We start from the raw sequence: 25,631 nt of genomic DNA on the forward strand, positions 1-25,631 counted from the left end.
TTTTCTTTTTTTTCTTTTTTTTTAAAGTAGGTGATCACCAGCCTCTTGTACAGACTGGTATATGTTCCTTATCATAAAGGAGCTCAGAAAACAATCCTGTTGCAGATTCCAGTTTGTATCGAGATCCTGCAGACTTCAGCACAAGCGTGGAAGTTGGAAACCAACCCTCACCTGAAAAAAGCAGCAATTTCAAAATCTTCTATTCTGTTCTTTAGTCAAAAAAGGTACACTGACAGTCAGCTGGTGATCCAGGTTCAGCTGATATCTATCAGCTCTTCCTCTTCCAATTTCTGTTCCGCTAGGACTGGTCTTTGGCCAGACTCTGAGAAGCGGAGCTTCTCTGCTTATTGCATATTCACAAATAGTCAAATGTATTCTATGAACCTAAACAGACCACTCTGCAAAGTGACTATTTCGTCTGCTCTAAATTAAAATCAAGTTTTGGTGTAGGTCTCAAGTGCTACTCCTGATAAATAGTTTTGCTAAGCCCCAAAAGCTGAGCTGCAATAAGTAGACCAAGTTAAGGCATTAATCTGAGTTAGGTAACTAGCCTGCGTCTAAATCTGCGTTTACCAGCTCACTATTCTTAAAACATCTGAAGGACACGCTGAGTTCTGGGCCCTTTCACTATCCAGTGGTAAACACCATCCTAAACATCTCCAATCTAGAAGACCACACACAAGAAGAAAAAAAAAAAGAAGAATTAGAAAAAGAAAAGGAATTAAAAGGCTGGGTCCTGATTCAAGCCAAAGCAGCTTTATAAGCACAACTTTTATAGAAGGTTAGTCACTGAAGAAGGATCTGTAGGAGGAACAATAAATCGTTAACAGAGCAGACAGAAAGAGGACAGTAGAACTAACAGAGACACTGTCCACATATTTGCGGCATACTATCAGGCTACAGGCATTCACAAGAGCAAGAGAATCTGCCTGACTATCTCCAAATTAATGGCTTTTGAGAACACACTGATGACCCTTGGGGCTTTTTTTTCCTAGGATTCCCCTATTTTAGGATGCAACCACCAAACCTGATGTGCAAAGAGCATCTATCTTAAAAAAACAAAAACAAAAAACCCAGGCCGCACAAAGACAGACATACCTATTAAAACAAAAGCAAGTCTATGTTAATTGGAGACAGCAGAGGAATCAGAGATGTATCAGGAATGAAGCAGAAGGAACTCTTGAGATTAGAGCATGTTAAACAAGATTCTCTAGCTGGCGCGAAGAGGCAAGCACTCCAGAGCAGGTTATTGCGACTGTGGAAGGAGCTACTGTCCATTCACAGTAGGGTTCAGCCACACATTTTCCCTCTCCTCTTCCCTGCACTTAAACACAAGCCTAAACTTGGCAAACTTTACAGTCTGGAAGAATAATCCACAAGATAAACACAATACTTTCCCACCAGAGAGGCAAGTTTTTCTGCAAATGGTGGAAACACCAACAATCTACATCATCATCTGCGGGCGAGTAGGGAAAGATCTCAAAACATGCGTATTTCTTTCTGAGGTTGACCTGCTGAAGCTGTACTGTCAATCAGCCTTTGACAACTCTCCCCCACGTGCGAGGATCAGTTCTGCTTCTCAGCACACTCAACTGAGTCACTGAAGTATCATCTGTGTCGGCCACCTGCCGCTGCCGAGGAGCGGAGCCGCGGCCGGAGCCTCCAGAGCGCGGAGGTGGGCTCTGACAAAGCTCACATTCAGATCACTGCTGGGAGAGCCCACTTGCGCCCACAGCTCGCACACACACAGAGTAGCTTCTGTGCAAGCTTAAATGGTGAAGCGTTGAAAAAGCTTGGTGGATCAAACAGTTGCAAGAACTAAACAGAGCCCCAAATTAGAGAGGTCCTTAATTATAATTCCGTAACTTTGTACATGTACCAAAGCAAGGATTTCTCAGGCTGCATAAAATAGCAGCCTCATCCTTCCATTTATGTGCACCAACCCAACACATTCTTCAAGTCTAGCTCTCCAGAGAGCCAGACACCTCCAACTGTTCAAGCAACCAACCAGAATGTGTTGCAATAGAAAGGTAGGTCTAACTTTCAAATTTTTTATGTTACATATATATAAACACTTCTTAAACTACAAACATTTGAAGAAAGTGTTGCAAACGCATTCAAATTGTTCCTACGCTGCTTAACCCAAAAGAGAATGTCAGAGCCCCAGAAGGGCCATAGTATACTGAGATGATACCGTGTTTCTCTCTTCTACAGCATTAGGCAATTCTGGTACAGTATTTCAAATAATGAACAACTCCCCTACCCCTAAAAAAACCCAGAATACAACCCTGCAGATGAATATTCACAAGCCCCCACTGCTGGCTGCAACTGAGCTATGGATTAACTGCCATTTCTAAATGAGCAGCGAGTAATGTTTTTACATTCATTGTTTGTCTTTCAAAAGCAATCTTTTCACATCTATATTTTTAAAAACTTAGTTTGGTTTCTCACACTATATTCATTTACTGCATCTTAAACCAGTACTAACAGAAAGATTGCTATAAGGCCATATTCTTTGTCAAGTGAACACATACAAAAGATACAGATCTCTTTAAAAAAATACTACAGCCTGCCCTCAGATACATACACTTCCTTTACGCAAATTCATATGAGATGCTTGCATTTAGTGCTAGAATTTTTGCCTTGAGAATTGGCCACTTTAACAGATGAGATACACAAACCAACTCATGGACACTAATGCAGTTGATGAGTTTGCTCTCCAGAACACATACTTCTGAAAGTCCTTCAAAAATTGAAATTGTTTTCCTCCTTTCAGAAAAATCTTCATGCAAAGAACAGCTTGATTTGCGTGTGATAATCATAAATTAAATAAAATAAGCCAGCCATAAAGGCCAGATAAATATTAGCTTTGGACCTGTTGCTAAAACTATTTAGAGAGCCACAGAGACCAGTACACGGCACTCTCACATACACACAAAAGCCTTTCCACTAGTTAGAAAGGATTTTCTCCTGTGAGAGAAGACTTGTAGAAAGAACAACATTCAGACAAGAGGAAAAGGGAGTTAAAAACCCAGCCTCCTATATGCTAATAAATAAACTGCTCTATTGCAAGATTCAGATCAAAGGTTTAAAAAGGCAAAATTATGCTACTATTAGAGAATATCAAAATATTACCGTTATCACCACAAGTGGCATATATGCAAAATGCAGTTGCACAATAATGCCTAGGCAGATAGAGAGCAACACTAAGTCTGCCGACTAAAAGTGAACGATATACCCATTTTAGTTTTCTGTCTAGTCTTTTGGCATCTTTGCATATGGTGCAAAAGCAGAAGCTACCAAAGAATATCACGTCTTGTATAGAATATTAAATAATTTCTCCAGATCAGACTGGTGCAACACTAGCTAATTTTAAATCTGCTATGAGTAACACAGTCAAACCTAGTTAGTATGCAAGAAACTTATCTCTTAACACAGAATGCAAAGTTATGATGCAACAGCATGAACAATCCCTGGTTGTCCAGTTTTCAGTATAAAGGTAGTGCATAGATCCAAGTTTCTATTTCAGTTTGCTGAACTGAGAAGGAGCTTCCATTTCACTTTTGCTGGGCGGCCTGGAAAGCTTTCAGTTCCAGCTGGTACCACTCTGGTGCTTCCGGCCCGTTCTGCCCCACAGGGTTGTGATCGTATCCATAAGCCACTGTTAATTCTTCATCCTTCTCCACGGCCCTGATGGTACGGATACACTTGATTGGCCCAAAACGAGGATGAACAAACCTAGACAACACGGAAAAAACATTTTTACTAGACTTGCCACTGTCAATTGACAGACTATGTTTAGCTCCTCTAAAAATACCTCTAGAAGTCACTCACAGTTGAGTGAGATGTCACATAACCGATGTTAGATGAGCAGATTTCTTTGTGTTTAGAGTCACCCTTATAAATCTTTAAGTAATATTGCCACAAATACTGATACATTGGAACATTTTTCTGTAGCCCTACTACTTAAAGTTTTTCAACAGTCTTTTAATATTGCTTGTTTTTAATGCATAAATAAAACAAAGGCAAACCAGGTGCCTCGGGCTTGCAGTGGTAAACATCTGCATGATGGGAAAACAGTCCAGGTTACAAGAGACTAGATAGCATGGAAAATTGCTCATCTTCATTTCCTCAGTACAGTATGAAACAATCATAACACACTTCTGTACATCTCCCCCCAGGCCCTCACTGTAAAGGAAATCGGCTTATTTAATGAAGGACAACTATTTTCTACATATGTACCTACATGTCCGTCCACTTACACTTTTGGCATGAAAGTATTTGGGTCCTTGAAAATATGTATACATCAAACAGTTTTCTAGTGCTCTGCACCAACTTGTCGATCAGCAAGATGCTTATTTTTGGCGTTTCAGAAATGACAGTACATTTGAGGGTGCTAGTCAAGTATTTGCAGTTCAGCAAATATGGTGCAGTCCTAGCCAAGCTAGGATTTAGAGAGCTGTGCTTGTACATTTTAGGATCAACGGGCAGCTCCTAAAATTCATGACAAATGTAATACAGTTGCAAGTTTTAAGACACCTCATAGGCTAGTTGCAAGCACCCGCAATGCCGGCAGGTTTCCAACTCGACCCAGGCAAGCAGGAGCTCCTACAGCACTTGAATCTGTAACCCTTGGCCCCACTGCTCCCCATTCAGCCACCCTGAAACATCCTAGAAGCCCAGGCCACCAGGCTGCAGCATCAGCCCTGCAGCCCCAAAAGACAGAACTACTTACGGGTCATAGATGCAGTTAGGAGTGAAAGAATGGTTGGCCTTATGTCCCAGTGAGGCACAGTACTTGGCGGCGTGGTTGTAGGGCTCTGGCACATCTATAACTGTTTCGTCATCCAGGGATATTGTATTTCCATTGAGGGCCCAGTCTCTGCTGTCTACCTAGTTTGCAAGGCAAAAATCCAGCGTATGTGGAGGGGGGTTAACGTTGCCATAAGTTTGAAAGTAAACATGCTCAAATTAATGTAACTGAAGCTCTTCCTGTGTATGAGGCATTTTTAAAAAAATCTTTTTTTGTTGTTTTAATGTAGGCAAACATGCCCTTTCTTTCAATTAAATTCCATCTTATTAAATCTTATGAGTGTGTGTGTGTGTGGGGGGGGGTGTCAAGTTATACTATTAGAAAAAGATTTCAGAAGGAGCAATGAAAACTCAGACTGACTTTTTTCTCTCCTTTACCTCCTGGTGTGTAATTCGCACTCCATTGTAAAAGGACATAACCGTACGAGCCTCTGCTGCTATTTTTGAAAATAATCCTTCTCCAGCACTGGAAATGAGAGAGACATCAACATACACCCTAGAAGAGAAAAAGGACACGGAATTAGTGGTTGGTTACAATTTTAATCTTCAAGAAGTATCATCGCACCAATACTAGCAAAAAGGCTAATAATCTGTGCAATTTAAAAACTCTACAGGCAACCCTTCCTCCTTCCTCTCCTCCATACCCTCCCTTTGGGAATATGGGGATGGGTGGCGGGGGGGAAAACCTTATCTACTAGTTTGAAAAATACTTTAAAAAGTCAATCACGTATTTACTCTTATTGCTCCATGATGGCTTCAACTCAGGAAAACCCTCAACAACATTCCAGCATCCCAGAGGACTTCACCAAACTGAAGTTCACGGAGTCGACGGTGTGTACGTTCACAGGCTATTACTCCACTGAGCAAGAGTTTTCAAGATGAAGCCCTAGATCTTCAACTATTTGATGCAAATTAATGCCAGTATTCTACTAATCACTTATCTAGGCATTTCAGAGTACCAGAAAAGAAGGACTACAATCAAGATTCCTACAGAGCAAAGTCTCTTAAAAATTTGGGCAAAAAGTAAATTATATGATCTACTGTGTACTAGCCACAGAAGAAATACATAAGGTAACACCAACAGACTAGCATGAGGCAATCTGCAGAGATAAGCGGCATTTTGACGCTACAGGGCTGTCGTGAACAGAATCCCACTTTCCTCCGGCTTCATGATTTATTCCTGCCGCTGCTACATCAGCAGCGAGGGGAGCAAACTCTATACAACACATGCCATTCAGTGCGAGACACCAAACTCGGCACATACCAACCGAAAACTAGTTATACGTCCCTAAAAATAAGAAGAGAATGTTTTTTTGCTAAGTATGTTTTAGGTATGGGCTATTAGTGGAGTTCAGGCCCTGAATGAATATGGCTTTGAAATACTAATGAGTTATCCTAGTTTAATCCCTTAAAAAGTTAAACAATGTTCTATCCACTAGAGTATAGTTTTATTGTGTAAATTGGAAAGAAATTCAATCAAGTCAAATGCTGACCAATACGTAGTGATGGTCTCCACAGGACAAACCCTTACAGATATTATTCTTTAAACGAAGAAAGGTTTGCAAGATCAGGCCCTAAATGCATAACAGAAAGAAATGTAGACATTTTGAATGCGAAAGAGGAGGGAGAGGAAAAGGAAAGAAGTCTACCTCTCTGACTCGTAAGGATCAGGAAGAAGTGCATTTGTGGAAATGCAGGATGAAGTAGATTTGTCAAAACTGTATACTGGGCCTAAAAAGATAAATCAACAAAGTGATTAAGTTAATGGACACACTGAAAGCATGCAACTCTTAGAGCAATCAAGACATTCAAAAATTAAGTTTTAATGACTGCAAGACATAAATGCTGTGTTTCAGAAACAATATTACATAGAGCTACGCCCATAAAAACAGTCTTCAGTGAGGTGCTATTTTTTGATTCTTTTTTCCCTTCTTAACATACCACAGGAGTAGCATATCGTCACAAAAAAGTGATATTTATGTTCTTTAAAGTAATAACGTTTAACGAATGACTGGACAATTAGAACATAAAGCAAAATTTTAAAAGGTTATAGTAAATAACACATTCATTCTAAAAAATCCTGGACTATTTCAAATAACAAATCAAACGTTTTCTAGTTTAAAACTAGAAAAGATGTCAGCCAGAAGATAATACTGAGTAATCACAAAGTACATCTGTTGCAGTCATTCATTTCCTGCCGTCATTAAACAACTTGGTGGTAAACCTCTGATTGTATTCTTACACCCCTCTGTAATCAACTGCCAGAAGATTATTTCAGGGATAGTCTAAGATGCTGGTGGAAATAAAAAAGGGAGAAAAAAACAGAATATTGCAAAGTTTGATAAAAGGCCATTGTCCACGGCATCTAAGTGCTAAAAACGGATCTGCTCTGACTGAAGCCAGCCACATACAGAGTGTAATTGTACCCTATTTACAAAGCACAACTGTACCCTCTCAGAAGATTTAAGTTGACTTTCGATTTGCTGTCACATCTATAAGTTTTAAAAAATAAAAACAAAAGGCTCTGTGCATTTTTTCACTTCTCATTCCCTTTTTACTGAGCTTTATGTTCTTATTTCATACTGAACAAGATAGCCTTTGCTGACATAATGATAAATATGTTAATATAATTGATGTTTATACGCATGGTCCTGTCCACAGCTTGACCCCCTCCCCCCAAAATACCGCATACACCTCAGAGCAACAAAAACACTCCAGAACTATAGGCCCACATCACCACTGCCCTGGTGAAAGCGCACTGGCTGCATGGCTTGAAGGCATCACCCTGATGCTAACCATTTTATAACCATTTTAGATCAGCACGGCTACACAGACTGACGGGAGCTAGTGAATCACACTGTTACACAACAACTGAACCGAGTGCATTAATTCCAAGCCGTGTCCTTTCAGCCCTGTAACACAGATGCCCAAACCCCCACAGCGATGCAATTTTCTTGTACAAACCCAGCCAGCAGAGCTACAACTGAACCACGGCCTCCCTCTCCGCTTATAGTTCTTTTACTATACTGTTTTACTAAACAAAACTCGCAACTGTGCCAGCACCAACACTGTTGAGTAGGTTTTCATGCTGGCACAGGTGACAATGGTACATGCGTCAGGCAGGACTGTGTCCATGAGTATGAGGGAGAAGAGTAATGAAAAGCAATTCAGCAGCACCACCATAAAGGTGACTTCTCATTTTTCAACCTCTTAAAAGTCTTCTTTTTTTTTTTGTTTTTTAAGATTTCCAGAGCAAAGGAAACAACATGCACATGTACTTCTGACCAACTTCATAATTATCCTTAACAATAAGGAAATCTATTAGAAAGAGGGGTTCTCACTAGTAACTCATTTCCCCACCACAGTCAGCCGTTGGAACCTCTGCTAGGAAACAGGATGGAGACTGAGCTGTTTGCAGCGAAGGGCTGGCAGCAAGAAAGCAAGTTGCTGCATTAGCTGAACTTACTGCCTGGTACTACTTCAAATTGAGGTTTCCCATCCTCTACAGATGTCAGAGTTGCCAGTTTTGCTTCTATCATTTCTCCATCTATGAACCTTCCAGAATACGCAGTTTTTCCATCAGGGTACACGTAAGCTATTTTCTCTCCAGTCATCTCCCCTTCTTCATTCACTTCTCCCACAAGGCTGCCTCCATCCTGAGAGCATGTGCGAGAAAGAAAAGGAAGAGCATTTAGCTATATGTAACTATCTTTAGTAAATGACAAAGTCGTTTTCTGGCTTTTTTGAAGAAGTAATCTAAAGTACAGCAAGTTCAGATGAGAGCTAATGAAAAGAAGTGAGAAACATACATGCACACACAAAGAAGCTGGGTAAAGTGTAATTCCAGTCAGGATAAAAATTATGCAAGAAATGAGCTGGACCTTCTACCTCATTTGAAATAGCAAAACCCAAGTTTTTTTCCTTCCATGTGACACAAAAATACTGAGTTGCAATTCACAGAATTTTTATGTTAACAGTTTGTGAATCAAGGCACAAAGCCAAATACAAACTTTGTCTACGTTTTTTAGCATGATATCGTGCTGGAGAAAAAAATGCTGCCTTGTGCCTTTCGTGTGATGGTACACGAAAGGACATGAGCCTACACAGCACCAAGGATTCTCGGGAGGACTGAGAAGCTTCTCTGTCGCCAGCAGCCTCCCAGGTGTGAGGAGGCACATGATGAGAACACTTGTTTACTGAAAGCCAGCAACCCTTTTCCTCTCCAAGCACTATGCATTTTAGCCCTGAGCTTTGCCATCTGTAACTTGCCTGTAACTCAGGTTAGATCTATTTATGGAACTGCAGAATGAGAGGCACACAGTAGCACAGGTCTAACAGCTTCAAGTGTTTACTTCAGAAAGGACAAGGAAACAACTTCAAATAATGTCTTAGAGCCAAAACATTAGGTGTGATACAGAATCAGACCTGTTTATTCAAAGTGGCACCACTCTGTCCAACCCCAAGGATGAAAGAGCTTTGAACATACCATAGTAGTGAACAGAGGACCTTAAGCCTGGGTGAGAACTTGTGCACCTAACAAAAATCATATATAAGCAATTGCTTTCCTGGTAAAGTTTTCTGGAACATCTTCCATCCTTTAGCCTTTCAAGACAAATAATTTTGAACAACCTCCAAAGATTGACATTTCCAGAGGTATAGCAATGTTTTGTCAGCGGGAAGATGAAATAAGAGATGTATGGCCTGAAGTGTCAGCTATACACGTTTTACACATTATTACTCAAAAACTGCTATTTGTTTGGTGGTGTACACGAAGCGTTTGTTGATTCTAACGCACATGCTTAATGACAAGAGTGAAAACCAGTTAAAACAAGGAATAGCTAGTGGTGAGCCTTCGAAATCATATTGCACTTATTTTAATTGTCAGTATGTAGCACAAAAATAGACTGCTTTTGGACCAGCTGTGTAACAATTGCATGTATTATTACACACAGATCTCTGCGATTCCAACCACTCCTATGATCTTCCAAAGCCAGAGCTGTCAGGGTATTGTTGGTAACCCGCTACAAACAAGTTTTCCAGTGGATGTTTCCCCTTCCTCAGCACTTATTCTGATTCTATTACAAAATTGAAAGGTTCAAGTGCTGAATAAGGCTGAATACGAATAATAATTAAAAATATAACAATCGTTATTGCCTTGAGCAACTAACATCATTTTAGGAGTACATCAGAAATTCTCCAGAGTTGCCCAGAGGAACATCCCAAAGTTTACTAAGAAGCAGAAAGACCAAACCCTGGCTTGCTTAATGAACAAAGCACTTGTCCACCCTCCGCTCAGAGGCATGATTCTCACACCAGTTACATCATGTTTGCTGGACTTGACAACATACCCTGCAGAAGTCTCCCTTCCTAGTTAAATGGAAGCAGCAGGTTGCGATAGCTTGCATGGCTCCCATGCTCTTCTTCTGCAGTTGGCATTACAAAATGGCAGAATCACTGGGGCAGCCTTCCTGGGGAGAAATGTGTCAATGTACTTCCAAGGGGCTGTTTTCCCTGGAAGATGAGAATGGGAGCAGCATCTTGCAGCGTCACAGAATCCTGTCTACTGGACAAACATTCAGCACTGAAAAGGTTTAACTGTATATTGAATTATCCAAAATCAGAATATGCAGAACTTCCACTCGGATTTTTGTGCTGACTTTTGGATAGGTGGGTCTTGGTGGTTGTTTGTTTCAGCTGTGGAAGAAAATGATGCGGAATAGCACTATTCTGCAATAAAGAGAGCAGGAGAGCAGGCTTACCGGGTAATATATCCAACAAACTCCATGTCGAATGTTGTCTTTATACTGCCCTTTAAATATCAGCCGCCCGTCACTGTCGTATTCCTGGGCTGGTCCGTTCAGTTCTCCATCCACATATGTGCCATGAAGGGCTACTCCATCCTCATAAGTGTAGATTCCCTGGCCTTGCAGGGCATCATCAACATAGTACCCTTCCAGTGTGCTGGTAAAAGACCAAGAGAAGAGCAGTGGAAGACTATTCACTCCCGTAAGAAGGGAATTCAAAGCCTTGACCCTAGATACAGCAAAACCCTCCCCCTCTGCTGCTCGTTCTATACATTATTGTTAAAGAGAGCCGGAGGGGAAAGTTTCATGAAAGCCAAGTTCTAGGAGCAGCTGAGCTACTGAACCGTTTTATATTGATGTGCACCCTACAACCCTCCCCTAAATGCTCACCACAACTGCAACAACTGTAGCTTTTTTTTTTTCATTTTTCCTGTGATCTCTCCAACCTCATCTCTACCCATCTCTCACAGGGCAGAGGAGAGCCCAAGCCGTAGCTAGGTCAGAGCTACACACAGATGGACTGGCCTTGCAGGAAACGCCTGCTGCCAGGCCTGTCAGCTGCTGCCAAAGCTTCCGACAGCCAAGGGGTCCCTCACTTGGACACCAGTTTGAGGGTCTCCCTTCCACCCAGCACTAGTCATCACTATCCCCGATGAGTTTTTGAAACTCATCTCATGATTTCAAAAACACACTCACGTGTTTGCTACCTTTCAACTAAATTTGATGGGGGGAAGGGGGAGGGGAACAGGATGGTCAGAGACTGAAAACAGAGAAACCAATGCACAGGAGCAGGGAGGAAAAAGATCACATAAGCCTAATTTCTTTAGAAAACAAACATGAAAATACAAGCTTGTTTCTACTGACTTCTGAAGGATAGAACAACTTACATTGTCCTTTCACCAGGGCGCACTGCAGACCATTCTACCACATGGACACAGCATCCTTCACCGAAATTGCATTCTTCAGCCTTTTTTTAAAGGCTGGTACAGCAAATTAATGCAGCGAATGGACTGCTCACGGCCAAAGAAGAAATTATTAAAGCAGGCTACTCTCACATTGGGTTTTCTACCTCCTGTGTTTGGATCTTTCGTGACATCTCTGCGGTGACATGAAGTTGAACTGTCACACAGGTGAACCGTAACACAGCACTAACTGTAACATGCCACCAGTTCAATGCTAGTTCTCTACCAACAAACTTAGCAGCAATCTGTACCAGATCAGCTAGAAGAACTGTCATTTTTCATGTATTTTGATAAAAACAGAATGCAGCTTGTCAAACAGAATCAATGCTGCATTTTGATTTAGGCCACGACACAGTAACGTCACTTTGGTTTTGTCTTGCAATCCTGTTAGAAGAGGTGTAACAATACTCTTACAATCTGCTTCGTTTCCTTTCTTAAAAAGGGCAGCTGAGAGAAACTACAAAGAAGGAAAGCGTAAGTGACTAGGTCCTCTTTTACAGGATTTCTTTCTCAGGTTAGAACTAGCACAGAGAACTACAAACTGTTCAGCTTGTTCCCAGCATATTTTCCAGCATATTTAAGCTAACATAAACATACTTTCACTGCTGCATAATTCTTTTTCTGACACAGACATCTATGGCAGAAGCTCAAACTGTTTGTCTGGGATCACAAGACTCTACATGTTTTACAAAACTTCACATATTTTCAAGAGTTGCTGAATGAATGTTTTCTCAGAACTAACTTTCTACTTTCTAAAGCTTCGCCCTTCGATCTTACATAACGTTATCCATCCGCTCGATGTCTCCACAAGAAAATACACTTCAATAAAAGAAGGTATGTTATGCATGACAGATAGTGTGTTTAAAAACACAACTTCAGCTTTGGTTTTACACAGCTTCCTTCACAAACATACTGTTTTAAACAGCTCCTTGCCTCATGCCCGGCACTGTCCCACAGCAGCTGCTTACACAGCCCCAGTACAAACCAGCCGCAGAGCGGAAAGGGGCAGGAAAGCTGCATTATTTTTTGGCCAGACCAGTTTCTTGAACCAGGTTGCTACAGAGCTACAGAGGCAGTTGCAGCAGCACAGTTCAGGGAAGGAGAGCAGCAGATGAGAGAACCACCAGAAATTCGTGTGCTTTATTTCAGAAGTGACATCACTTTCTCCTCTTTTTTTTAATCCCAGATCACTAAATTTGAAATTCATCGTAGCTGGCAACACGCACAGAGCTCACATTCTTTAAAAGAAGCAGCTACTCCCAGTTTGTGTAACAAAACAACAAAAACAACCATCACATACTTAGCTTCAATCATACTAGTTGAAGCCAACAAGTTGCTAAATTAGAAGTGTTCTTCAGCACGGGAAAAAAATCTTTCACTGCAATTCAAATCTCCGCAGTTTCTTTCATTGTTTTAAGCTCTGTAACAATGTAAAAAAGATCCATCTCTTTCTACTCTCATAGCCTATAAAGAAAACTTTTAAAAGTCAGAAAAATAATTCTAGAGTAAAAATTCTGTTTTTCAATCCTGCCTAATAAATCAGGCTTTCTAAACCTTTCATATTTGCTATACTTTTGGTGGTGTTTTTCTTCCTCTCTCTCTTCTTTCAGCTTCTTTAAAACTATAGTGCCTACAACCAGACACAATACTTACACCTAAGGCCTTACCAGCATCAAGTGGTATACCACTTGGTATATATGTATATATCAAATAAATAAATACTTCCTGTGACCTGCATACACGCAATCTTGTTAACACAAACCCTGAGCTAGCCTACGTTTCTCCAGTTTGCTTCTCAAATTATCATACTGGGGACAACATAAAGTCTTACTAAAGTCAAGATTTTTCAGATGTATGGTCTTCCCATTACCTACCACACCTACAGGATATCTAGGATATCCACCACCTAGTACTTATTAGGGAAAAAAAAAAAAACCTTAATGCAATATGCTTCCAGGTATTGAAGTTACAATGGTTGACCTATAATCCATTTCTCACTCACTCCCCTCCCGCCTCCCCCTCTGTACGGAAATACTGAAAACTCTCTTAAAAAGAATGCTGTTCTCCACTGTGATTTGAGAGATGACAGTTTACAAGAGAGCTTCTAATTTAATGGAGAACAGCAGCTGCAGCTCAGTGCCAAACACAGCTCTTATGCTCACAGTTACTGGGCACGAGCGTTTCACAAAGCGCGGTCCAACAAACACTAGCACCACTGAAAGCTGAAGTACATGATTCAAAACAGGGAGTATGCCAGAGGTGAAATTTCTCTCTCTGAAAAGAGTATAGTGGGTTTTGTTGCTTTTTTGTAGGGGGAGGAAAAAACAGCTCTGAAGTTTCATCCCAAATTTTCACTTCCTTAAGTGAAACAGGAAGGGGGCAGCTGCTCCGATAAAGAAGGGAAAAGTTCTAACTGAAGCAAACAAGGCACATGGGCAGCCAGCACTATTTCCCAACGCTCAAAAAATGAAAACACTTATATTGTTGCCAACCCACTGTCTGATAGGACTCAACTATTCCCAAACAACAGACCTGGAGCAGTTCAATTGTCAGCCTTTACTGGCAGGCCTGTGAGGGAAATAAACCACAGAGGGAGCAGTACATCCAGTCAATGCTGAAACCAATTAGCTTACTGCACTGAGGCACACAACACTATAAGGGGAGAGATGTTCTGAGAAATTTTTGAAATCCATTTATCTTCATAAGGCTCCTTCATAAACACTCAGCCTTACTCATGGCACGGTTAATGGAAACAGTACATCCTGTTTTGTGCCAAGCCATTCTTCCTTCAACATGTCATGACACCTGAACCGTTCACCTGAGAGCAACTTAATCGCTCTACCTGGGCCCAGCTAGGTAAATTGCAATGTCATTAGTAACTAAAGTCACCGCATGGTTAAAACTGCTTTAGCTAAATTAAAATCAGCCTGGGCCTGATTTATATTATAAAAATATCCCATTTTCCAGAAACATATTACAGACTATTTTTGTATATTTTCATTTTGCTAGTTCCTGAAGTCACCCAGTAGCCAACTGTTCCATTTTTTTAAGGGTTATGAAAATTAAAACTTAAAAAAGAAGAAAAAAGATTTGGCAGCACTGAAGAGGTACAGAAAAGGCTCTGCCCAGGCAGTAGCAGTCTGAATTTTCCTACACAGCACTGCCTGTACCCTAGATTACTTGGAGGAGTAGCTCTACAAATAAAATAGTGGGTCAGTTTCTCTAACTATACAATCAGTGATTGCTCTGCTGAGATCATCAACAAGCACACAAGTGTTATGTACATGTATCCATAGAGGAGATGTCTGCCAAATTTAAAAAAAAAAAAAAAAGGCTATTTTAGAGAGGTCAGCTGCTGGGCAGTAACAATTTTCAGTTATTCACACAAGATTTAGTAAAGCCTTTACTAGCAACAGTTTTTTGTTTTGTTTTGTTTTTTAATTCAAGCTGGGGAGAGGCCCAATCAGTTTCTGCATAACTGAATAAAATCATTATCTTTCTAATGAAAAAAACCCACAGTCTCCAGCATGAAGCAAACGCAACACCAAGCATAGATGAGGGGCTGACACAGTGAGACAGCACAATACCTCTGCTCCTGCTCAGAAGTTCGCTGAGCAGGAGGAGAGGAGAATCGACACAACTGTCAGTTTAACGGCTGCTATTCATAGTGCCACCGACAGCTGCACAACCATGAAGAATCGTGCCATTTTATACATCTGCTGCTCCTTCTGAGGAAGTTCTGAGCAACTGCAGAGAGAAATGCTGCAGTTATTGGTGGGGTGGGGGGCAGGGTAGGGGGAGAAGGGGGAAGAGATATTATAAGGTGTTCTTAACGAAAGCTTAAGAAGAAAACACACACATAACCACCTCATGCACACACAGGCACAGCCCTGCCCCATTTCACTGCCACAATTCCCAGTGAAGAGAGTGGCAATTATAGGGGCTTTTCTGAAAATGAATCAGGCCATAAGCAACTTGCAGAAGATTAAGTGGAGCTGGGAACAGAACTATATTTAAATCACTCCTTTAACCACTAAACAATTTCCAAGACGACCAAGCAGATGGCAAGCCCCTCTGTGAAGGTCTTGTATCTATGCATGGGTCTGGCACATGGAGCTCTGACTCCAACTGCAGTCTGGATACACTGCCATAGAACAAACGAACAACAAAACTACTACTCTTGTAGTTGTGGACTTGACCTTTGTAGTCCAAGTAGTTGTCAGCATCGTTTTCAATGGCTTTGAGGACATCCCAATTCCTAAAGGCTCTAATTAGTTGAAAACGTTACAGTGCTAACGTTGCAGTGCTAAAAACGCTCACGATGCTGGATTCTCTGACCAAAGAACATATAAAGTTCCCAAGCCCACGAAGGCATCGTGTCAGCACTATGGCTAAAGTAGCAGAAGGAAACTTTCCAGCTACAGCTTTTAATGAGAAAGCATATTCAGACACTCAGAAGTGGACAATGAACATAGATTAGTTTTATATCACTGTAAACAGGATGGAGAAAATAGAAAAGAGGAGCATCAATGCCTACCTTCCATCAAAAAAGAAGAACTTGCCACGACCATTCTTTTCTCCATGCACAAAGTTTCCCTCAAACCTGTCTGTCGACGAATAGGTGACTGTACAGAATCCATGTGGCAACCCATCGTCATCTAGATGCCCTTAAATAAAACCCAAACAAAGAGCAAACACATTAAATGTTATATGCAATCGCAACCCTATTCTGATTACATAGATACTTGAAAAGCAGTAGCTCCCTACTACACAACAGTGATCCTAATCAAAATCTTTCTGTTAAGAGCAGTGATTAGAGAATCAGTACAACTGAAGTTGGTAATTCTGTAACACACTTCACCGAAAAGAAAAAATAAAAAGGGTCAGGATAAAAATGAAAGAGATGAGGGAAAGGAGAGGAGGAGAAGGAAAAAAATGTTTCTAAAAGAAACAAGGTTCATACTACTCACATGTGTTAATACACTTCTACAAGAATTAAATCATTTTTATTATTTAAAATATGTATTTCCTGGTGAGAAGAGAACAGGTTTAGACTTCAATCCATTGAGTAATATGGGCTGGGGTTTTTTTGGATAAATACATATCTTCGAACAATGTGATCTGCTACCTCACAGCTATATCCACAGGAATTTAAAGAAATAAAAGTATGTCATATTTACAATACTCTGCCCTTGTAGTTCGCTAGAAATCTGAAATAGAAAGTTGACTAATTTTGCTTTCTAATGTCTTATATGCTCGCATTACACCCCTCCCTTCCCTTTCCTAGCAATATCAGCTTTCCCTGTTACCGCTGTCAGACACGGGGAAAGTGGATGGGTGAAACACTAGATCCTCACCTGCAAGGGTGTGTAGTTTACAGATTACAACTGGCAAACTCCGATTAAGTTAAAGCATCAGATCTAATATTGCAGCTTGATTGGATGCCATATTCAAAGCCAAAGAAAAACAAAAGAAGAGTGGTTCAACAACAGTTATTTTCTAATTTATCTGTGTGATCCAGAGTAGTCCTCTGCACTGCATTAGCAGAACATTGCTCCGATTACAAAACAAGGATGCTCAAGCTCAGCATGGCTGCCTTCAACACAGGCATACACCTGGTGCGGGTGTAAAAAGCTCCCATCATGATATTTGAGCAGGTATAAATTCTGCATGAAAACTGACTAATAAATGAAAACTAACATATATTTTTGCTCTTCCATGTTTCTAAGTAAAAACTGACCTCTAATCCCATGAGTCTCTTTGCGGTGTATATAAAGCCTATTAGAGATGAGAGACAGCATACTCATATACTGTTACAGGCTTTGGGTCAAACTTTTTGCTGATCAAATTTGCCCAAAGGAACTAAAATTGAAAAGGCTGAATTAACATGTAGAAAGGCAAACGCAAACTCCAGTATGATGGGGAGTGATTAGAGCCCAGGCTGACGCAGGCAACAAGAGGCACTTCAGTTTTAACAACCCTGGAGCCCGAAACCCAGAGAGAAAACAAACAGTGCAAACAGTAGTGAGAAAAGCCAAGTGCCTATGTCCACCACATCAAAAACAAACTTGCATTAATTTGTCTCCTTAAAAGAACCCCAACAGCAGCAGACTCACGTTGCAATAAGCCTGCTTTCAGTTGTGTTAGCAGCACCATACACTATGAGAAATTCAAAAAAATTTAACTTATCACTGTTTAAGCAATATGTCACCCAGCAAAGGAGCCATGGAAAGAGGTCAGCAGACTGTGTGGTATCAGAGATGACAAGAAACAGATCAGCCAGATCTTCTCCAAGACCCTGCAGATACAAGAGAAGCCTGAACCCCCAGCTGCACTGAAGAAGGGGCAGGCAGAGTCTGTGCGTACCGGGTGGGGAAACGCAGGCTCCCATGATGGTGAAGGCTGGAAGCTTGTGACCTCCGCCATGGGGAGGGCCAACCTGGTAACGAGGGCTTTGCACTTGGAATGACGGGGAAGGGAGCTGACAACCCACCATCAAGTGAGGAGGTGGTGGCCTGGGTTGGCAAGCAAAGCGGGCAGGCTGATGCGGACAGGAGAGATCACATAATCAATGAAAAAGGCCTGAAGGGCACCACCTCATATGTCGGTGCACAAATAAGAAAGTGCCAAGAGGACAACGTGATGGGGGACACTCATACCTCTTCTGGGAAACCAACTAACTGTGTGTGTGTCTATCTGAAGTGCCTGTAGGCTAACGCAGACGGCATGGGGAATGAGGGGAATTAGAAGCGTGTACGCAGTTACTGGCCTAACAACTCATCAGGATCACAGAGATGTGGTGGGATAGCTCTCATGGCAAGGGATGGATACAGGCTCTTTAGGCACTCATGAGTGCTGATGAAGCTGGCTGATATCACCGCCAAGCCACTCCCTATTATCTTTGAAAGGTTATGGCAATTGATGGAGGTTCCTGAGGAGTGGAAGAAAGCAAATGCCACTTCTGCCTTCAAGACAGAGGCTCTGGGGAACTGCAGGCCAGCAAGCCTCTCCTTGATCCCCAAGAAGGTAATAGAGAAAATCCTCCTGGAAACCGCTTCCATATTAAGGATAAGAAGGTGATTGGGAGTAGTCAGCATAGATTTAAACGGGGAAATCATGCCTGACCCACCTAATAGCTTGTTGAAAGGTCTAGCTTGATGCATAAGTGGAGAACAGTAGAAGTTGTTTAACATGACTTTAGCAAGGCTTTTGACTCTGTCTCCTATCACATCCTCATAGACCAACTGATGAAATTTTTCTGGAACCAGGTAAGTTGTACGGACTGTATAAGCACCCAGTGGGGTGGACTGAAAAGCAGCTTAACTGTTGGGCTCAGAGGGTTGTGATCAGTGCTACAAAGTCCAGCTGGAGGTGTACAGCAGGGGTTGATACTGACGCTCACACCGTTTCACATCTTCACTAATGATCTTGCCTGTGGGGCACAGTGCACCTTCAGCAAGTTTGCAGATGATACCAAAAATAGAAAAACAGTTGATGCATGAGATGACTGTGCTGCTATTCAGAGGGACTTCGACAGGCTGGAGAAAAGGCCAGAGAGGAACTTCATGAAGTTGAAGAATGGGAAGTGTGAAGTCCTGTACCTGGGGAGGAGTAACGTCATACACCAGTACAGGCTGGGGGCTGACTGACTGGAGAGCAGCTTGCCAGAAAAGGCCTTGGGGGTCCTGGTGGACAAGTCGACCATGAGCCAGCAATGTGTCCTTGCAGCAAAGAAGGCCAATGGTATCCTGGGTGCATTAGGCAGAACATTGCCAGCAGGTTGAGGGAGGTGATCCTTCCCCTCAACTCAGCACTGAGCTGCAGTGTCATGTGCAGCGCCCGCCTCCCCAGGGCAAGACAGACATGGACTTGCTGGAACAAGTCCAGTGACATGGGCCACGAAGATGATGAGACTACAGCATCTGCTGTATGAGGAGAGGCTGAGAGAGCTGGGACTGTTCAGCCTGGAGAAGAGACAGCTCAGGGGGGATCTGATCAATGCTCATAAATACCTGAGCGGGGGGAAAGTAAAGAAGACGGAGCCAAACTCTTTCCAGTTTGTGCCCAGTGCCTCTTGTCCCATCACTGGGTGCCACTGAAACACAGGAAATTCCACTTAACCATTTAAGCATCATAAAAAGCTTTTTCACTGTGGGGGTGACCAAACACTGGAAAAGGCTGCCCAGAGAGGATGTAGAAACTCCATCCTTGAAGATATTCAAAACCAAACTGGACACAGCCCTGGGCAACCTACTCTGACCCTGCTTTGAGCAGAAGTGTTGGACTAAACGGTCTCCAGAGGTCTCTTCCAGCCTCAATGACTCTAGGAAAGACACAGAATTCAAATTTGCTTTCTTTGGGTTTTAAAAGTTTGTGGAATAAAACTTTTTTTTAAAACCTGCTCAGACCAGTTTTTAACTTAGTCTGGATTTATTCCTGCACTCTTTTAGGATCAGCAAGTCTTTCTCTGAGCAGTGGGTATTAGAAGAATGTCTTAGAGGACAGCAAACACTTCACAAGTCTGTTCAGCCCTGGCTGCAACAGGTCTGTGGGGTTCTGCAGGTAAAAGGGTATCCAGAGGGCACTTCTTTTCACACCACCACACGCTGCTGTTTCCTTGGGATGCTTCACAGCCCCTCAGGGACATCACAGACAGGGCATGACAAGGACGTGGGGCAGCATTTAATTAAGAAGTCCTCTCCTATGAGACACGTGACCTCTCTTTTTAATATCAGAGTGATTCACTGAAGAATGCACACAGCACAGTCAACTTAGATCCAATGAGAATAGATGGTTATTGGTTTCAGGATGCATTTTCAAATTTTTGCCTATCTCGGCTTAAAATTTCATAAAAAAAAAAAAGAGATAAAGCAGGGGAAAAAAAGAGCAAAACTAGCTAAAAGAATGTTCCTCAAAGTAATAGAGTAAAACAGTGTAGGATTATTCACCATCTTATACAACTGTTACATTAAGGATGGAAAAGCACCTAAAAAGGTATATAGGAGAAAATCATGAGGAGATCTGAACTTACTGAAGAGCTCAAATTCCCTCCTTCCCATACATGCTTCCTGAAGCACTTGCTCTGCCATTTGCATAGCACCCTGTGAAAGTTCATGCAAGTCACTAAGCTGGCAAAAAATTCTTCTCTTCCTCCTGGAGTTGGTTTCTCTCAGTTCACTGTGCTGATCTGGCTCCGCTTGGGCTCAGGCAGCGCTCCATGGCAGGGAGCCCATTTGCCCCTTTTAGGGTTCGCAACCCCCTTGCTTCCAGTTCAGCCTTCCCATGAAGCCTCATCAACCTCTCCTGCAAGATCCCAGCTTGAGCTAGTTTGAAAACACCCGAAGTCAGTGAAACCAGATCAGACACTGTTCACTGTACAAGCTGAGAGAATAACACAGTATAAAGACAGCTAAAGTAGCAAAAAATAAGATACATCACTAAAAGCTTTTAATAACCTTGAAGAGGAGCCCTGTAAAACAGAACAGGCAATGAGCTGCTCTCAAAACAGAAAAAAGGCTTCCCTCCCCGCCATTCAGTCTGGACACTCCCTTTTGTAGGGGGGAAAAGTTTTTAGCAGTTATGTTAGTTTAATGAAAAGGTCAGTTAAATTTCTGATATGGATATTTATTTCAGAAGAACAACACCCATGTAAGAATTTATGGTTTAATTAGTTAAAGGATTGAATTCATAATTAATGTATATGGGAAGGGTATAATGGTATAAGCTAACAAATGCTAGACAATACACAATCAGTTTTCCCCTTGCTATAAGAGAAAAACTTTTATAAAACACTCGGATTAAAAAATAATAATACTGACAGAGGGTTGGCACATTACACTACATATATACACATATATATACACACACACATATATATATAAAAATAAAGCTTGCAACTTTGTTCTTTGTGATTATTCAGTTTTGTCAAGATTTTGCTAGGATGCAGAACCCAATACAAAAGTTGTCATGCTTATGCACACCACACATATCAGTGATTTTGCATAGCAGGATACAGACTGTCCCAGAGATTTAAATGGTCAGCTTTGATCTGATGGCTTCTATACAGAGTCTTAATCTCACCCATCGCACAAAGAATCCAATTCTTCTAACATGCTAGAGATTTTCCCTACCAAAGGGGGTGGGGGGGGGTGGGGGGAAGAAAGAGAGAAGAAAAAGCGTGCAAGTCCCCAACAAAACAAAACAAAGCAGACACATTCAATTTGTCTTAGTCAGTAGGAAAAAATAAAAAAAAGAAAAAAAAAAGAAAGCAATTTCAAGTGTAATTACATAGATGCAACTTTTCCTATATGGCTGAGGCCTTAGGCTCTAATTCTGTTCCAGACGAAGTCAATGGAAAAATTCTCATTATTTCAGTGGAAGCAAAGCAGAGTTTTCCTCTCTCCCTTTTCACTACTCTCCTCCATTTGTGGAAACAAAACCAAAATATCTATACGTTTTAAAAATTATTTTAAAATTTTGCTTTTGTCACTTCAAAGTTCCCTCAAGATTTCCTTTTAAGCTCAGATCATGAACTTTTCAAGAAAAGGAATTACACTTTTAGGAGGTTGTTCATAATACAGCAGTTTGGGGCTACCTACCAATGACATTGGAGTATAAAAATTAGAGATAAGCAGTAGTAGTATTGACAATAAAGGGCATTTAATTAATAAAAGGCATTCAGTGTGCCTCATCAATAAAAGATTCTGGCCACAGAGATGCCAGACTTATGTTTTAGGAATAGCAATTATTTTTTATATATACATATATACACATACATCTGTATGTACACACACACACATATACATACATTTAACATAATGCCTGTGAGAAAAACTGTGTTTGATTTCTGTCATATTTCTAACTTCCTTTAAGTATGCGCAAGAACACCCACCCAGCCCTCTCTCCCCTAAACACCACCTGCTTCTGTGTCATTCAGAAAACTACACACTTTCAAATATACTGCTGAATAATACATTCTTTCAAAACTCATTTCCTTAGCCCAGAGAAACACTAAGCAGATCCATGATGTGGCAGAGGGCTCTACCTGCAACATGAGGGACAAAACTGTGACTCTGCTCAAGACATGATCATAATATGTCCATAGACATATTTTGGGGGGATGGTGAGGAAAGGGCGGGGAAAAGATAAACCTATTGAGGTACACTGCACACCTCACCCACAGTGTCCTGCATCTGAAGAATCTCACCTCCCTCACAACTTTTTTTTTTTTTTTAAACACAACAAAGCTTCCCTAAGGCTCTATTAGCACATACACACATAATAAACCCAGATGCTAATAGCAGCTGCTTAGCTCACATCTGTTGTTAAGTTACTCTGCCACGCTCCATGTCTTTTTTTAGAGAAATATGCACTGAGGTCTAATTCTCCTGCCACAGTATCTAAATAACCCACCACTGAATGATGAGTGTTACTGGTATCTTGTCACAGACAGCTCCTTACTTTGTACGCTTAATTCCAATAACTGAAGATCTAGGACTGCTCTTTGTAGCCTAAACTATGCCCTGAGAGGAACGTTAAAGGAGTAGATGCTTTTATTTTGAGTTGGCACGTTTTGTTCAATAGCTGCCCAAAGCAACTCCTTACTGTGTTCCTAGATGCTTTACAGAGATGACAGTATGTTGCTGATTTATATTACTGCATGCCAAGATTTCCATTAGTAATGCCTCGCAGAGAGGGGCGTACCTCAGTTTCCCAACTCTTAAAAGGTTAATTCTCCACTCGTGGAAGGCTAGCACAAAAGGAGGCACGTATTGCCTCAGAGATGGGCCTTCCCACACTCAGACCAGTCATTCTGCTCCAGCTCTGCCACCAGCTTACATGACCACAGTTACTCCCTCCATTTGTATTTTCCTTTTCCCTTTTCAGTTTGCATTACCATAATTGCAAACTCAGGGAGTTACTGCAGCTCACTTCTAGACTGTTTACATGAATCTTTACCAAGGACACCCAAATTATCTCTGAAGGATGGGCATGGCAAGAAGGATTCCTACTTTGCACACCTTGCCACCGAGGTAAAGGACAAGGCTTCTAATGCTACCTGGTGTCTAGTCTGTATGGTGGTTCAGGTGTCTCTACCTAGCACGGAACGGAGAGGCCAGTACCACCTAGTGTACTAGCCTATGAAAGATGCTGTGGAAACCAGAGGTACAAAAAACAGGTTAAGAGCTCATTGTGTAAATCACTAAAGGCACTGACTGCATGGTGCAGAAAGTAAAAACTAAGTGCAAACGTGTACACACAATTCAGAGCAACAGTAGTGAAAAATGATTTTTTTTTAATATTAAGAACAAATTAACGTCACTACTAGTTTCAGTAGCTTTAGCCTTATATTAAAATGTAACAAGAGTGATCAACCACGGGTTATAGTCAAGTTTCGCTAACTGCACTAGAGTTCATGCAGGCTGGTGGGGTGCTGTAATAACAAACACACCTAGAACACCTACAATTATCGTGTGAAGGAGGATCTGTCCAAAAGCCTCCGAGACTTCTGTTTATAAAAACAATCAAAATAAGCATGCTCATACACTGAGACATAGCCTTGTTCTGTACCAGAGCTGAAACAAGGCCCAGCCCCTAAAATAAATAAATAAATAAAATGAATAAATAAATAAATGGCCCAGTAGAGCAGTCCTGGCTGGTCCCGCGATGCCCTCAGCACAGCCCCGCGGGAGCGGGCGCCGCAGGAGCCGGCGGGGCCGGGGCGCCATGTGCTCGGCGGCGGCTCCCGCACGCCCGCTCCGTTGCATAAGCCGACTGATGTAATGCCAGCCCCGCTCCGCGGGCTCGCGCTCCCGCCGCCGCCTCGCCTCCCGCCCGCTCGGCCACCCGACGGGTCGCGGCGGCTGCGCCCGCGGCCAGCCCCGCCGCCCCGCGCCCCCCGCCCGGACACGGCACGGCACGGCGCCGGGCGGCACCGCACCGCACCGCAGCCCGCCGCGGCCAGCACCCCTCCCCGCTGCTGCCTGCCCCCGCTGCGCTGGCGAGGAGCGGCGGGGCCCGGCGCGGCGGGGCGGCGGCGGGCGCCGTTACCTTCCACGGTCTCCTCCAGCGTCTCCTCGTCGCTGTCCATGGCGGCGGCGGCGGCGGCGGAGGCGGCAGCGGGGCGCAGCCGCTGTAACCCGCGGCGGGCGCGCGCTCGCCGCGCACGCCCCCGCCCGCCCGCCCGGGAGGAGCCGCCGCGCGCGCCCCCGACGGCGGCGGCGGGGCGGCGCCGGCGCCGGCCGCCCCACGGTGGGGAGGGAGCCCTGGGCGGGGCCCGCCCCCCCCCCCCCCCCCCCCCCGGGCAGCCCCCCGCGGCGGGACTGCCAACGCGCGGCCCTCCGAAAGGGCAGGCTAAACAGCGGCAATTGAAAAATCGCGAAGTGGAGCTTCCTTTAACTCGCCTTTCGTCTCTAGGATATGCTCACGTCGCGTTTTATGTTGCCCATACAAACACATTAAGTAAAAGTTATTTAAAAGAGAAACGGGGACTTTATGAAATCACATGACTCCAGAAACCAGGGCCTCAGGGAAAACATCCAACACCACAAATGTCCACCAGCAGCAATAACTCTGGCACACGCACAAAAAAGTCCACAGATAGGGATGCACTCACATATACACATACATATAGGACTTAATACAGAAAAGAAAATACTAACGAAACTTTTTAATTCATACTGGGAGAGGTCCCTAAAATAGTACAAAGTAGTACTCAAGGCAGAAAAAAAAACCCCAGACCCATCCAGTTGGGACCCTCAGGGTACTGAACCTTGTAAAAGGCTGGCAAAGCACACATGGAGTGGTTCTCCAAGTTTACATTTCTACAGGTGACCTGGTAAGACAGACCTTCTTATGAACCCATAACCAGCACCGTGACACCACTTGTTCCTGGGCTAAACCGAGAACCACTTTTTAACCTGATACATTTGATACTGAGAGATTTAATTGCCAAAACATACAGGGCCTTGGATTTCAGTTTTGCAAGAAGTGCAACAAACTCAGGAAGCCCATGCAGTTTGTGAGTTCATGTCGATATGTATCACACAATGCC

The 25,631-nt window shown here is 42.6% G+C and overlaps 1 protein-coding gene across 3 annotated transcripts; it reads right to left on the minus strand.

The window, feature by feature from the left end:
* On the minus strand, nt 1-24,764 carry SETD7 (SET domain containing 7, histone lysine methyltransferase). Of its 3 annotated transcripts, none has more exons than XM_068942102.1 (8): nt 24,629-24,764; nt 16,116-16,245; nt 10,572-10,773; nt 8,279-8,468; nt 6,462-6,543; nt 5,191-5,308; nt 4,736-4,893; nt 1-3,738 (listed from the first exon to the last, which is right to left on the minus strand). In XM_068942102.1, the coding sequence occupies exons 1-8, from the start codon at nt 24,666-24,668 to the stop codon at nt 3,558-3,560; spliced, it is 1,101 nt and encodes a 366-aa protein (XP_068798203.1). In that variant the 5' UTR covers nt 24,669-24,764; the 3' UTR covers nt 1-3,557. The 3 variants fall into 3 exon arrangements, with proteins under 3 accessions (XP_068798203.1, XP_068798202.1, XP_009687592.2); XM_068942101.1 differs by lacking the exon at nt 24,629-24,764 and adding an exon at nt 24,043-24,130; XM_009689297.2 differs by lacking the exon at nt 24,629-24,764 and adding an exon at nt 20,610-20,682.
* Between the last annotated feature and the right edge of the window lie 867 nt (nt 24,765-25,631).

Source organism: Struthio camelus, chromosome 4 (genome assembly GCF_040807025.1).
Source record: "Struthio camelus isolate bStrCam1 chromosome 4, bStrCam1.hap1, whole genome shotgun sequence".
Taxonomy (NCBI): Eukaryota; Metazoa; Chordata; class Aves; order Struthioniformes; family Struthionidae; genus Struthio; species Struthio camelus.